Source organism: Dromiciops gliroides, chromosome 6 (assembly GCF_019393635.1).
Source record: "Dromiciops gliroides isolate mDroGli1 chromosome 6, mDroGli1.pri, whole genome shotgun sequence".
NCBI lineage: Eukaryota > Metazoa > Chordata > Mammalia > Microbiotheria > Microbiotheriidae > Dromiciops > Dromiciops gliroides.
In genome coordinates this window covers 23,803,133-23,818,666 of record NC_057866.1, presented here as the reverse complement: position 1 = coordinate 23,818,666, position 15,534 = coordinate 23,803,133, and the positions used below count along the sequence as shown (strand labels likewise).

General features: G+C 46.8%; 1 protein-coding gene across 4 annotated transcripts; it reads right to left on the bottom strand.

The window, feature by feature from the left end:
• Positions 1-2,323: 2,323 nt before the first annotated feature.
• Positions 2,324-15,393, bottom strand: HARBI1 (harbinger transposase derived 1). Of its 4 annotated transcripts, none has more exons than XM_043970924.1 (3): positions 15,244-15,393; positions 12,330-13,104; positions 2,324-4,145 (listed from the first exon to the last, which is right to left on the bottom strand). In XM_043970924.1, the coding sequence occupies exons 2-3, from the start codon at positions 12,997-12,999 to the stop codon at positions 3,769-3,771; spliced, it is 1,047 nt and encodes a 348-aa protein (XP_043826859.1). In that variant the 5' UTR covers positions 13,000-13,104; positions 15,244-15,393; the 3' UTR covers positions 2,324-3,768. The 4 variants fall into 4 exon arrangements, with proteins under 4 accessions (XP_043826859.1, XP_043826857.1, XP_043826858.1 ...); XM_043970922.1 differs by lacking the exon at positions 15,244-15,393 and adding an exon at positions 14,885-15,039; XM_043970923.1 differs by lacking the exon at positions 15,244-15,393 and adding an exon at positions 14,914-15,039.
• Between the last annotated feature and the right edge of the window lie 141 nt (positions 15,394-15,534).

The following is a 15,534-nucleotide window of genomic DNA, read 5'->3' as shown; positions in this document are numbered from 1 at the left end:
AGTGGTGTGTGGGGATTGCCCCTCTTCCTATCTCTCAGGGAGCTTCCACTCAAGGAGACTTTCTAGCTGATTGGTCATCGGTATCTGAAACACCTAAGAGACTTTTTTTTACAACCACACCTGAGACCATGCCCAGGATCCAGAGCCAGAATCCAGAGCTATGCACAGATGACATCCCAAGAACCATCTGATATAAGACTTTCAAAGACTTAAATGGACATTTTCCTGTTTTCCTTTTCCCTACTGCATATACTATTTGTAATATTTGCCTCCTAAAATGGACTGCTCCCTTTAGTTTTTCTTTTTAATGTCCACCTGCTAAAGGGGAGTGCCCCCTTTAGTTTTTGTCAATGCGTCACTCAATTTCTTTTCTCTTCATTCCCTTTACATTGTTAGTCATAAGTATCTGTAATGTTATTACTTCATTTAAGGAAACCCTGTTTCTTAATGAAGCACAGGGGGAAGTGTGAGAATATTATTACCAGGGCCCCCCCTGTTGAAAAAACATGGGGTGACCTTTCTAAGGTCAAGCCAGCATCTGGAAGTTACCTCACAATTTATGGACCGCCTTCAAGTCATGTCAATCAATGGACTTGAATGCTATCAGCCAATTAGCTTGGAGCTGTGTGTGTGGAGATCATCCCTCTTCCTGTCCCGCAGGGAGCTTCTGCTCAAGAAAACAGACTCTCTCTCTTGATAGTGTGATCTGGTAGGGGGAGGCAGCTTTCTCTCTCTCTCTCTCCCGTGTAGATCTTAAGCTACGTTTTCCTATCCTCTCTTTTGTTTTTTGTTTTTTTTGTGGGGTAATGAGGGTTAAGTGACTTGCCCAGGGTCACACAGCTAGTAAGTGTAAAGTGTCTGAGGCTGGATTTGAACTCAGGTCCTCCTGAATCCTGGGCCAGTGCTCTATCCACTGCACCACCTAGCTGTCCCCTCCTATCCTCTCTTTGTTGACCTCTAATATATTTTAATAAATGCTTAATGCCTAAACTCTTGCTGAAGCTTCTAATTTATAAGTAAATCCTAGCTAGCTTCCCCCACATTGGGGACAGGTAAGGTGACTACACATATTTAGTTTTACCCGTCACATGGGTAATGAGCTCCAGGATCATTTATTTGCTTTCAGGTTTTGACTGATCTCTCTGGAAGGCCAGCCTTTTGCTTTCTCTAAATGTTGGAGGCTTCAAGACTCTCTTCAATGTTCTTCAACTTTTTCACAACCCTGGAGTTTCCCTGCTGAAGGAAGCAGAGTTAATTAGCTGTGGCTGACACTCTCAGGAAACTTCCCACAACCTAGTCATTCCCACCCCCATCCCCAACTTTTGTGGGCCCCTCTGGCTCATTCTTAACTATTTAGTCACATAAGCCTGTAACTCTTGAGAAACCCCTCCAGGTGGCACCTCTACAACCAAGACAATGAGAAAAAACATACCCCATGAACTGTTAGGGAAGAAAGTGTTAGGAGAAAACAAGGCTTCCTGAGATCAGGTCATCCCCAACACTCAGTCTAGCTTAGCGATGGACTGATTGAAAGGGCACAGGAGCTGGGAGGAGATGCCTAGGTACCGATAATGACCATTTTCTATTACCTCCGGGTAAATCATTCAACTCTTCAGGAATTCATATCTGTAAAATAAAGAGATCGGAGAATATGATGTCAAAGTCCCTTCCATACCAGTTGGCCATTACTGATCAGGGGCTAGGGAGCTTGCCCTCAAAGAGCTTACAGTCTAATGGGGAAGACAATAGGCAAACAAATATGTACAAAGCAAGCTATACACAGGATAAGTAGGAAATAATTAATGGGGAAGGCTGGGGGATTAAGTGGGCTTGGGAAATGCTTCCTGTAGAAGGTGGAATTTTAACTGGGATCTAAAGGAAGCCTGGGAGGTCAGGAGTCAGAATGGAGAGCACTTCAGGCATGGAAGGGGGGGGGGGGGGGAAACAGTCAGAGATTGCCCAGAGCCTTTTACCTAAAAAAAAATACTTCTGAAATCTGTCCAAGATCCTCCTTCCTCCTTCCTCCAGCTTCCTTTATATTATAGTCCCGGAGTTTAGGAAAGTCTAATTTTGCTTTTCAAAGGTTCTTTTGAGGGACAGATTCCCACTTTGTCTCTCCTGGCATCAGCAACTACCAACTTTTTTTGATGGTGGAGTGGGGCTATCATAAATAGGAGTCAAACCCAGATATGGGAAATCAACAGCTTGGAGGAACAGAAAATTGAAAGATGGGAGGTGAGAAAAGTGCCTTGCAAGACCCAGAACAGGCCAGGCACACCAGTTAAACTTTACAAGGAAAAAACAAATAACTAGGACAATACTATTGCACAATGAGGACAGAGCTGAAACTCTGGGCCTCCTCTTTTATTTATTCACCCCACCTCGATGACGTCACCACACTCGTGACCCCATCCACATCAGGCCCAACCTCATACCTGCCTTGCTGCCAAATATACCCACTCTTTGCAGAGCAGGAATCATGATGATGGGAAATAAGCAGCACATGATAATCCCTCATTGTCTTTAATCTAGCAGTGAGTCAACTCCGTTTATTTCCCTTTTCTGTCATCTGCTGTTCGTTTCTTTGCTTTGACAATCACCAGACTGACACTCTTGACAGCAGATAGGAGCAGACCAAGAGGACAAGGCAGAGACAGCGTGTGGTTGGCTGTTAAGAACCTGGGAGTTAAGAGAGGCCTTAGGAAAGGCTCCTTTGGTCCCTGGTGAAAACATGAACGTGTGAACCTCATTCACACATCTGTTATTCCAATCAGGTTATTTTTAAATTGGTATAATTTTAGAGCAGGGCCTTAGCTGAGGACTGTTTATTGCCTGGGAAATCTGTGCATCATTTGGTGTCCAGAAATGGGATTTTTACCCTGACCCTGCCATGGGGAGAGGCCAGGCACATTCCAGAACCCACAGGAGGAACCCAGTTTCCTCAGTTGCCCTTTTCGCCCTCTCATCTCTTGCCTGCTGTGTTAGGGACACGTAGAGATGGGAAAGGCCAAGTCTTGTCTCAGCAGCATCTTAACATTAAAAACCTTGATCCACTCAGGTACAGGCTGTCCCCAAAGTGGGCAAATTTGTTTCCCTATTAGTAATCATGAGGCTGCTGCAAAGGGGACTCCTTTAATGAGATTTCTTTGGAAAGAAAGGACAAGATGGCAAAGTCCTCTGATCAAACCTCCTTCATTGACATAAAAGGATGGGGAAGGGAGGAGAACATGAGAATACATTCAAGTTTGGTGCACAGAGATTTGGTCTAGATGAATTGTAGTTGGAAGGTCCAGGCTGCTATGGGTCTGTAATTATCCTAGTTGGTAAGGTTCTCTTGGCTGGGTAAAGTGAACTAGTAACCTGTAACTTATTGCAGCCCATTCCTTGGCTACATCTAAACAAAAGGTAGAAATAGAAGCACTATAGTGATAATTTAGGGCAAGAAAATTGACTTTTATTAGAAACATCCTGATAACTGGTGCACAAGCTGCACTGTGATTGATTTAAATTAGCTGTTAATTACTTTAGTTTCCCCTTTTACTTTGTACATATAAATGCCAGAGCTTCTTTCGCCAGCCACTTGGTTTTGCAATAAGTGAATTTCAAACTGTGGTTCATCAGAAAGCCCAGAACCGGGGTTTCAATTTAGTTTTAAATCTGCAGACGCATCTCACAAAACACAGACATTAACTACAAATGGATGACCAGTGTCCTGACGCTGGCGGAAATGGCCTCGTGGCTTGGACGAGCCCCCTTCTCCACTCCACACTAGCTGAAGTGAGTGAGCATCAGCTCCTGGCGCACGCGGTCAGCTTCTGAGTCCACGGTCTCCATCTGCTCCTGTTCTTCCTCTGGCTGCTCCAAATGGCCAGTCCCTGGAGAAGACCACACATCCACCCCATGTTCCAGGGAAATGTTGTGGAGCACACAGCAGGCTAAAATGATGTGACTGGACTTTTCTGGAGAGTACTGCAGGGCTCCCTTGGATCCATCCAGGCAGCGGAATCTCGACTGGATGGTCCTGAATGTCTTCTCAATTACATTATGAGTTGCAGAATGGGCCATGTTATAGCGGTATTCTGCAGGGGTCCCCGGAATGTGAAGTGGAGTCATGAGCCAGGTGCGAAGAAGGAAGGAGCTATCACCTAAATGGAAGAGAAAACACCAAAATCTTTTATCAGTGGAATACAACCGAATGAGGATTGCCAAGACACCACTCTGAGACCAGGCAAAGAAAAGCAACAGATCCAAGGGCCATGGTCCATGAAGTCCAACAGGAGAACCCGAAGGAATGCCGGCATCAGAGGCAGGACCTCGGGGCCTGGTTGTCAATGAACCCTACAATGGCGGCCTCCAGGACACCCCACATCTTCAGGGCAATAGGAAGAAGGGAAAGCTAGTAGAGGAAAAGATCCCAAGGAAATTTCCATGATATTGGAGATGCTACCCTTTAAATAACAACCCAATGTTCTCACCCACAGAATAAGTTCACAAGAAAGGTGTCTCAAGACACCTTGGTGAAGACAACAATTCCTAAAAACTAACATAAACATTGGGCTCAGAACAGACAGTATTTCCCAAATTAATTTGGCCATGGAATAGAACTCAGGAATGTTGTTCTGGGGGTCTGGAATTCTCCCCAGGCATAAAGGAGAGGGTCATAGATATTTGAGGACAAAAGAGAAGACGTTAAATCTAGTCCCGAGTTAAGGACTGATGCCTATACCAGTCCCTATTTGATATGCCAGAGAATTAAACATGGCCAAGCATTCACATATTTTCATCACACGGGGCAAGATTTGTAGACAACAGATCATTCACCCTCCCCAAAGGCCTAATACAGGGATGGAGAGATGAAATGTTTAATAAATGTGTAAAGGACCTCAGGTGATCACGCCTAATCCTGTCACTTTTCAGGTGAGGCTCTACTAGGCCCAGAGAGGGATAACGATGTAAATGAGGCCAGATCGGTAGGAAGTGGCCCAGCCAAGCTTCCAACCAAAGTGCTCCAGCACACCTTCCTCGGCTGTATCATGGAGAAACTGAGGCACATGAAAGAAAATGAAATGCATGGTCTTAGCATAAGTGGCAGGCACCAGAGCAAACCAGGACTTCAGGGGGACTCTGCCATTTTCCAGGCCAGAAAAGCTGACCGAAATGCCAAGGCACTGAAGAAGGTGAGTTGGTATGCTCGAAACAGTAAGAGTTGATAGAAAAACTTAAAGCGGAGGTTAACTTGGCACTTGGTCTTAAGTTCCATTGGGGTAGGATGTCCTAACCTAACACTGTAATGAGTGAATAACGATATTTAATGATGATGACTCACTGACTCTGGTAGGTGAAAGGCCACGCACAGGATCACAGTCTCCTGAGTCTGATATAAAGAAGTCTTTGTTGAGGCCTCTCTTGTCTAACTGCTGATCCCTTGATATCTACCCATGATCCATTTCTTTGAATATTTAGGGAGTGCTCAGGAAGCCTCGTGCTAGGCACTGTAACAAACCTACAGAAGACACACAAGTTCCCTCCCCTTCAGATCTTCTATCTTGAAGAACTGGGTGACTTTTAAAAGTTAAGGATTTCAAATTGTGAAACATCATGCCATAACACCCAAACTGGAATTCTAAATACCAGATCAAGTCACGGTCTCATTGGCAGTTCATTTTATAAATGTATTATTATTCTTTGAAAATGTGCCCAGAGTTCTGGAAATGAGCAAATATTTTGATTCTCAATCTAAGAAAATTTCAAAAACAGTGCATTAGATAGAAAAGCATTGAAATATTTTTCCTTGGCTACTTTGTTCCTTATCCGTTCCTACAATTGCTGACATTGGCTGGGAAAAAAAAATAACTATTTAATTATCTAATTCATCAGGCACCAGAAATTATTTTCTGATCTTTAGTTTGAAAAGAACAATCTGAGGTCTAGAACAGAGTTCCAAATGTGTCTTCAGGTTGCTGAGTAGGACTGAAAGTTCACATCAATGCCCGGAAGCAACCTAGTGGAAGAAGCCCTGCACTAGGAATCAGGATACCTTGGTTCCACTCATGCTGTGGGTAGTTCCAAGGTTTTCTATATGAATTTTGTAGCCTTTTAAAACCACCTTTACTGACACAGTTGTAGTAAATCTGGATAATGGCCTCTGTTCATTCTGCAGCACTTCGTAGGTACGTTCCTGTATTCTCTACAAATTAACCTTTATTCAGGCACAGTACCAGTTTATTCATATAATCATCATCATCATAGCTCACTTCATCAGTAAGCAAACATTTATTAAGAATTTACTATGTGCCAGACTCTGTGGAAATTGACAAAGACACAAAGACAAAAATGAAACAGTTGGTACCCTTAATTAGGTTACAGTCTTTTGCCGGAGACCCATAGATATCGAGGGAGAGAGATGAGATAGACCATTCCTCAGAGGTTTCTAAGCAAAAGCTAAATGACCACACCTGTCCATGCTGTTGTAGAGGAGACCCCTGGGCAGATATGGATTGGATACATCCATCGATTCTGAGTCTCTGAGGCATCAGAATCTAAGGCCAGATTACAAGGAAAAGAACCTATCTGTACAAAAATATTTATAGCAGCTCTTTCTGCGGTGGCTAAAAATTGGAAATTGAGATGCCCAGCAACCGAGGAATGGCTGAACAAGTTGTGGTATATGATTGTAATGGGATATCGTGCTATAAGAAATGATGAACAGGATCTCAGAAAAACCTGGAAAGACTTACATGAACTGATACAAAGTGAAGTGAGCTGAACCAGAACACTGTACATAACAAAAGCAACACTGTGCAATGATCAACTATGAATGATTTAGCTACTTCTCAACAATACGATGATCCAAGACAATCCCGAAGGACTCATGGTAGAAAATGCTATCCACCTCCAAAGAAAGAACTGATATTATCTGAATACAAACTGAAGCATACTGGGGCAGCTAGGTGGCGCAGTGGATAGAGCACCGGCCCTGGAGTCAGGAGGACCTGAGTTCAAATCCGGCCTCAGACACTTAACACTTACTAGCTGTGTGACCCTGGGCAAGTCACTTAACCCCAACTGCCCCGCTTTAAAAAAAAACAAAACTGAAGCATACTTTCTTTCTCTTTTCTTTCTGTTATTTTCTCCGAGTCTTCTTGCAAAAAATTAATATATGGAAATGTTTTACATGACTACATATGTATAACCTATGTCAGCTTACTGTCCCAGGGATGGGGAAAGCATAGAATTTGGAAATTAAAACTTTTTTTTAAAAAATGTTAAAAATGTCTTTACATGTAATTGGACAGAAAGAAAAATCATTCAGAAAAAAAAAGCCAGATTATGTTTGCTGACATGATCAGCCCAGGAAGGTATGTGGCCAGAGGCCTTTGAGGAACACACTCACCAGGGTGGAGCAAAGAACCCAGAGCCAAAGATCTCAGGCTCACCTGTCTGGATGACAGGTAAAGCCAGAGCAGGAAATGAGGTCATTCAGTCTGGTGAGGTAGACTCCATGGAGTCATGTGTGTAGTGAGCCTCAGTCATCAGGCCCAGTCAACTCCTGCCTCATCTCATGATCTCGGGGTGTACTCTGGACTGGGAGTCTTTTTCATAAAATTTTTTTTTTTAAATATCCTGAGAGGCCATTGGTGGCAAGGTGGAGAGAACACTGGGCCTGGAGTCAGGAAGACCTGGATTCAAATCTACCCTCAGACATGCTGTCTGCCCCAGTTTCCTCAACTAATAAATGGGGATGATAATAGCACCTACCTCATAGAACTGTTGTGAAGAAAAAAATGAGGCAGTGTTTGTAAAACGCTGAGCCCAGTGCCAGGCACATAGTAGCTAATAAATGCTTGTTCTCTTCTGCCTCCCTCACAATTCCATTCCTATGCATAAGAAACCTGTATTTTCAGGCATAACCTTCTTTTCCAGTTCTGCTTTGTGTATACCAATGTCTGTTCTTTTGGTGTTTGTTCAATTCAGACTAAAACCACAAATTAATATTTTTTTTGCCCTTTATTTTAATTGAATAGAATTTTATTTTCACAAATTAATTTTTAAAAACTGCTCTCTACAAAGTTTCCAGTGGCTCTGCCTGCCTTTTCTCAGGCCTCACCCTTCTTGACTTCTCTGAAGCCTTTGACACTGCTGGGCCTCCAACTCTGGGTGTTTGTGACACCCATCTTTCCTGCTTCTCCTCCCTCATTGGAGCTTCATCCAGGTTATATCTATCGGCCACGGATAACCTGCAAGGCTCTATGCCAGGCCCTCTTCTCTATCCCCTCCCTCCCTTGGTGAGCTCATCAGCTCCCATGGATGGTATTAGAGGGGCCTCATGTCGACTGATCCAACAGTAACCCCTCTCCTAACATCTCCACCTGCCTATCAGACACCTTGAACTTGATGTCCCATGATCAAACACAACCTGCACAAAACAGCTCCCTTCCCTCAAACGCTCCCCATTCCCAACCTCCTTCTTACTATGGAGGGCACCACAGTCTCGGTGTCATCCTCAGCTTGTCACTGGAACTCATCCCATATGGCCCATCTGTTGCCAAGTCTTAGCTCTGCCTTGCCAATATACTTCCCATCCATCTCATTCTCTCTGCTCACACAGCCCTCGATCCTTAGGCCTGGCCAATTCCAACAGCCTGCTAGGTGGCATCGGGGCCTCTGCAAGAGAACTTGACGGGCTTCCCCCCCTTCCCCACTAGTGCCCTCACTAAGGTCACCTCTGCTGTACAGTTGCTTGCCTGCTGTCTCCTCTGTCAGACCATAAAACTGCTTGAGGGCAGGGACTGTATTTTTGCCTCTCTTTGTAGCCCCAGCACCTGGCACACAGCGATAGCTTAACAAATGCTTGTAGGTGATGGTGATGGTGATGGAAAAAAGAGAGAGTTGCCTAGAGTAGGGCTTCTTCAACCTTTTCCACTCACAGCCCCTTTTTGACTGAGAAATTTTTAGGCAGCCCTGGGGATGAAATAGGTATATATAACCTTTTCCTGTTGCTAAATTTTTTGCAATCCCCACATTTAGTTATGCAACACCATATGGGAGGGGTAAGTAGTCACTCACTCAGAGTCACGAAGTTAAGTTGGATCAAAGGTCAAAGGAGAGACTTGAACCCAGGTCCTCCTTGATCCAGTCTACTTTCCATCCAGTCCCACAAAACTGGCGCTCAATGTGAATGAGGTCAAAGTTCATCCAGATCCCTAGGACATCTTGCTTGTTACCACGCTTTTCAGACATCTGAGGGCATGGGTTTTATCACTGGTTCTTTTCTTTGTACTAAGCAATATGTTCCACAACCAAGTTTTTTGTTTTGTTTTTTCATATAAATATTTTATTATTTTCCAGTTACATGTAAAGATAGTTTTCAACATCTGTTTTTATAAGATTTCTAGTTTCAAATTTTTCTCCCTCCACCCTCCCCAAGACAGCAAGTAATCTGAAATAGGTTATATATGTACAATCACATTAAACATATTTCTGCATTAGTCATGCTGTGAAAGAAGAATCAGAGGAAAAAGGAAAAACCACAACAAAAAACCAATAGAAATAGTATGGTTCGATCTACATCTAGATCGCAACCGAGTTTTTAAATGTAAGGAGACCACATCTTTGACTTATTTTGTATCCTTCCACTCTTGTCTAGTGTAGAGCTTGGACATATAGTAGGACCTTCACAAACGGTCCTAATTTAACACTCTAATTACTAAGCACATGGACATTTGTAGTTTAAAAGGATCCGTGATGGGGGCAGCTAGGTGGCGAAGTGCATAGAGCACCAGCCCTGGAGTCAGGAGTAGCTGAGTTCAAGTCTGGCCTCAGACACTTGACACTTACTGGCTGTGTGACCCTGGGCAAGTCACTTAACCCCAATTGCCTCACTAAAAAAAAAAAAAAGATACCAGAGAATCATAGTGGATAGAGTATCAGCTCTGAAGTCAGGACCTGAGTGCAAAAAAACAGGCTCACTTACTAAACTGTGTGACCCTAGGTAAGTCACTTAATCCTGACAGCCTCAATAATAATAATAATAATAATAATAATAATAATAATAATAATGATGATGATGATTATATGGTCTGCCTCCAAATTGTAGCCTGACACCTCTGACATTAAACTCCATTTTGTTTGAAAATTTCTCCACTTCTGCCCTGTCCTAGTGTTACTCCACTCCATGGGGGCTCCAGATGAATATGTATGGGTCCCTTAACTCCACTCTAAGACGCAAAGAGTTTCATGGCCAAATTAGTTTGGGAAAAGCTTTGCTATATCATCTCTAAGGTCCCTTTCAACTCTGAAAGTCTGCTTTTGTTGATATTCTGTTTCTGGTTTTTTCAGTACATAGAAATCCAGACTTTCCCACCCAGGATATGAAAAAGAATACATTTTGGGTAAAACTGGAGCTAATGCTCAGTCAGTTCCAATGGTCAGCTCACTGCTTGTTATTTTAAAAAATGTTTTATTGCTGCCTTTTGTTTTCATGTCACAGATATTTCTTCTGGCTTTTTTTTTTCTTTTTTTGGGGGGCAGTGAGGGTTAATTGGCATGCCCAGGGTCACACAGCTAGTAAGTGCCAAGTGTTTGAGGTCGAATTTGAACTCAGGTCCTCCTGAATCCAGGGCTGCTGCTCTATCCACTGCGCCACCGAGCTGCCCCCCACAGATATTTCTTTTTTTTTTTAAGTGAGGCAATTGGGGTTAAGTGACTTGCCCAGGGTCACACAGCTAGTAAGTGTTAAGTGTCTGAGGCTGGATTTGAACTCAGGTACTCCTGACTCCAGGGCTGGTGCTCTATCCACTGCACCACCAAGCTGCCTCCAGATATTTCTTAATAGGTCCTTTCCCCTTGAAGCTTCTCCTTGGTACAAAGATGAGCAATCAAACCTTATTTCTTGCTCTAACACAGGGAAGCAAAGGCTTTCCTTTAGATGCCCTTTATCCCACAGCCAATCACCCGAGTGCCCAAGGGCCTCAGGGCTCCTCCACAGGGCGCCAGCTCAGCTCCCAAGCCCTGTGACAGAAGGGGGATGGGGGCAACAGGAAGGGCAAACTAAGCATCTGCAGTGAAGATGCTGCCTCTTCATCGAGCTGGCTGGGCAAAAGTGGTTAAGTGGTTAAGGATGATTGTTTGAGGAGAGGGGAAGAGGACTGAATTTGCATGGTGTACAAAATAGAAGAGGGGGAGAGATCCAAGATCCATTCTGCCACCTCATTGTAAGAGACTGGGAAAGAGCGGGGTGACCGGGGGGTGGAACTCTTGCCAAGATTATGACAGGGGCCCCTTAAGTGGACTCACTACCTCAAGTCTCTAGACATTCCACTCTCTTGCCAAAGTGGTTTTCCTTCAGAGGAGATCTGAACATTTCTCTCCTCTAAACTCGATAAACTCCAATGTCTCCCCACTGCCTTCAAGCTAAGATAAAAGCTCTCATCTGGCTTCCAAAGCCCTTTCCAAGCTGGCTCCAACCTCCTCCCAGACTCACTGGACATAGGCTCCCTCCTGCACGCTTTGATCCACCTTCCATTTCTGTGCCTCACACCTGGGTCCCTCCTCGTTGCTGCCTCACAGAATCAGGCCCAGCCTTCCATGACCCTACACAACTGCTACCACTCCTCCAGTGACCTCAGCCTTGGCCTCACTCTGGACTTGTTTTCTTCATCTTCTAGATATGCTCTTGTCTCCCCCAAGAGCATGGAAGCCCCTCGGGAGTAGGGATTATTTCATTCCATGTATCTGTTTCAGCAGAACCGGGCACTGTGCCTGGCACATAGTAGGCGGTAAGCACTTGTGGACTGATCAAAAAATGTAATATTATGAATGGGAGTCTTCTCTCTTTTGATATAGATCAGAATGACTCTACAATTTACTAAGTGGTCTTCCAGGTGCCACTGGCACACAGAGGTTCTTTTTCTTTTAGATGCAGGAAGCATACAAAGAACAGATGGAACAGAAGTTCCCCAGTCCAAAAAATGCCTGTTACTCACATGAGGGCAGTCAGTGTGGAGTTCCGGGGGGGGGGGGGGGGAGTGAAAAATAAAATGGCTGGAATCCAAACTTAGCCCTGTCCCTAATTTTTCTCATCTATTAGCAGTCATCTCTGTTTTTGCCGCCAGAAGCTGAAAGGCTTTCCCTGCTATGTGACAATACTCCAAGTCCTACACAGTCCCATACACAACGTGCTTTAACGGAGCCAGGGAACAAGGCAGAGGGGTAAATATTAGTTCCTTATTACTGATCAAAGTTATTAAGTTCATGCCATCATCTCCTCTCTTAGCCCCTCAAACCAGAGTGAAAGGTGTCAAGATTCTTAGCCCTACGGTCAGACTTACCAAGGAGCCAGCAGTCTTTGCGAATCCCTGCTTCAAACTGACTCCTCAGGGCCGACTGCTGCAGAACAGCCCCGTCCTGTAGGCTGCCTGGCCAGTTTGTCTCCACATTCATTAGGGCCCCCCTGATGTCACAGACCATCAGACAGTTTAAAGAGTGCAGACCCTTACGGTTCACATAGGAGAGGTCTTCAGCATTGGGAGCCTTGATCCCTACGTGGATGCAGTCGACTACTCCAATCACCCCTGGCATGCCCGCCAGCCCGTAGAATTCATCCTTCAGACTCTGAATAGATGCTTCATCTGCTGGGAAGTGGATGAACTGGGAAGCCCTTTCCACCAGGGCTTCTGTGACATTAGCAACACAGCGGCTCATGGAGGCCTGACTGATCCCAATGGTGTCTCCCATCCGGGTCTGGAAGGAGCCAGAAGTGTAAAAGCCCAGGGCGGCAAGGATCTGGGTCTCTGGGCTGATGGCCCTGGACCGCTGAGTGGGTCGGGAAAGGCTGGCTCCCAGGAGATCCACCAAGTAGTAAATAAACTGCCGCGGAAATCCGTACATGGCCATAAGGTATTCATCAGTCACATCGTCCAGCTTAAAGCGGTCCAAAGTTCGGTGACCTCGGCCATAGAGCAAGAGATCACAGTCCAAGACGGTTATTGGGATGGCCATGCTGCTGTCAGCGGGCCAGTAGGGCTGTCAGGACAGCAGACAGCTACATGAGGAACCCTCGGGACTCAACGGCTAGTCGGCTTTTAGCGACTTGTCATCTTCTCTCTGGGGAGATCAAAGGTAAAGAGAGTGACCAAGTAAGTCACAACCTTGAAGAACTTGGGCCACGTCCTTGTGGGAAGTTTGAGGTAAAGGGAAAGTGGCAAGTGACGATACACTAGCTTCCTCATAGTTCCCCCTCAAGATGAGCTGATTTACTTGTTACTTACTTGGAGTTCAGCCTCTGCTCTCATCTAACACTTAAGTTATTCCCACACAAGAATAGCAAGTCTGGTGGTTGTGATGACATATACAGCACACACTGTACATAAAACCCAGTAGGAGGGAGAGATGAACTGGAGTCTGCACATCTGAGTGAAGTCTAATTCTAGCACTTAACTGGGCCTCTAGGCCTCAACTTTCTGATCTGTAAAATGGTCCTATCAAGTGTTTTCATCATTCTAACCCATCCCTTCAAAAAGATGGTAATACAACCAAGCCACTCTGAGCCAGAGCCATGAAGCAAGAATCAGAAGTCTGACTTGTTTCTCTTTGTATGCCCAGCATTTATTACAGTGCCTGGTACATGGAGTAGGGGTGGGGATGGGAGTAGGAATGGGGGAAGAAGTAAATAGGCATTTATAGAGCACCTACTACATGCAGGGCACCCTCCTAAGCACTTTATAAACATAACCTCAATCAATCTTCAAAACAACCCAGCAAGGAAGGTGTGGTTATTATCCCCATTTTGCAATTGAGGAAACCGAGGCAAACATAGGTGAAGTGACTTGCCTAGGGTTAGAACTAGTATCTGAAGCTGAATGTGAACTTGGGTCTTCCTGACTCCAGGCCTAACCTATCCACTGAGCCACACAGCTGGTGCTTAATAAATGCTTATGGTCTGACATCAGCAACTCTAAAAATCAAAATCGGCATAGAAGGTGCTATGGGATCTCCTCCCCATCCTCTGGAAAGCACTTTCACACCTGTTACTTCATAGGACCCTCCCAACCACCTATGAGAGGTGGGTGCTATTATTTTCATTTTACAGAAGAGGAAACTGAGGTAGAGAAAGGTTGACTTGCTCAGGGTCACACAGCTAGGAAGTGTCTGAGGGAAGACTAGAACTCTGATCTTTCTGGATCGCCACAGCTCCATCCACGGTGAAGACGGTCTACACTAGCTGTGTGCAAAGCAGGTCCTGGCGGTCCAGGAGCCCCCATTCCGGTGGGGCAGAGGAGGACCCAGAGTCGCACGTGCTGATGCCTCCTCTTTGATGTCGTCTCTCCCCTGGAGCCACCTTGGTCAGCCTGGCCCGTCACAACCCGCTGGCCTGCCCTGTCTGCGCCTCCACTCTATCCCACAAACACTGGATATGCAGGCACAAAAGGAGCGAGCCGCTGCCTTCAGGAGCCCGGAACCCACCCAGACCCAGGGGCCCAAGCTAACGTCTGTGTCCTGGGGTAAAGAGAAGCTGTCCGGCACCGCGGAGAGGGCATCATAGAGCTGTGGAGTCCCAAGGCCTGGGTTCGAATCCCGTCTCCGCCACTAGGTCCTGGGGGGGGGGCCCTGGACACGCTGGTGAACCTCTCTGGGCGTGGCCGTCCCCCAAGCTAAACGAAGGGGTTGGGCAGGACCCACACTTCGGGTTCTTCCCAGTTCTGACCCATCAATGCCCACCCAACCCCGCACGGGTCCTGGGGGTGACGGCCGGATCGTGGAGGGCCTCAGTCTGACCCTCAGTCAAGGGCCCCGAGTGCGGGGGAGCCAGGGGCGGCTGGCGCGGCCTTCAAGGCCCGCCCCAGAACCAGCTTCCTCGGCCCTGTCCCCTCCGCGGGTCACCCACCTTGTCCCTCCCCAAGAGCGGTCACTCACACGCCCGCTCTGCTCCGGCCTCAGTCTCACCCCCAGCCCCAGGGAGGCGACTCGCTCCGCCCCCCGCCGAGCGGCGACCCGCCGCATTCCCCGCGGAGCCCCCTGCGCTGCCTCCGCCTGGGCGCCGAGACGCGGCCGCGAGCTGCGCCACCTGCGCAGCGAGCCGGTCAAAGCAGCGACTGCGCCGACTCCGCAGCGCAACCGCCTTACGCCACCCCGCCCCCTGCCCCCCCCCCCCCCAAGCCAACTCCGCAGCGCAACCGCCCGCCGAGCCCAGGCCTACGCCGACTCCGCAGCGACTGCGCCGACTCTGCAGTGCAACCTCCTTACCCCGCCCCGCCGGGGTCAGGCCTACGCCAATTCCGCAGCGACTGCGCCGACTCCGCAGCGCAACCTCCCCCGGCACGCCAAGTCCAGGCTTACGCCGACTCCGCAGAGGATTCTCCACGCGCTCTGGCCCGTGCTGCGCTGACTTCGTAGCCGACCCGCCGCCCGGGGGCGACCGAGCAGCGTCCCTAGAAAAGTCACGCCAACTCCTGCGCAGAATCGGCGCACAGGCTGCCCCGCCCCCTCGCCGGCTCCTAACAGCCGCCATAGCTTTCCGTTTCTGCACGACAGATT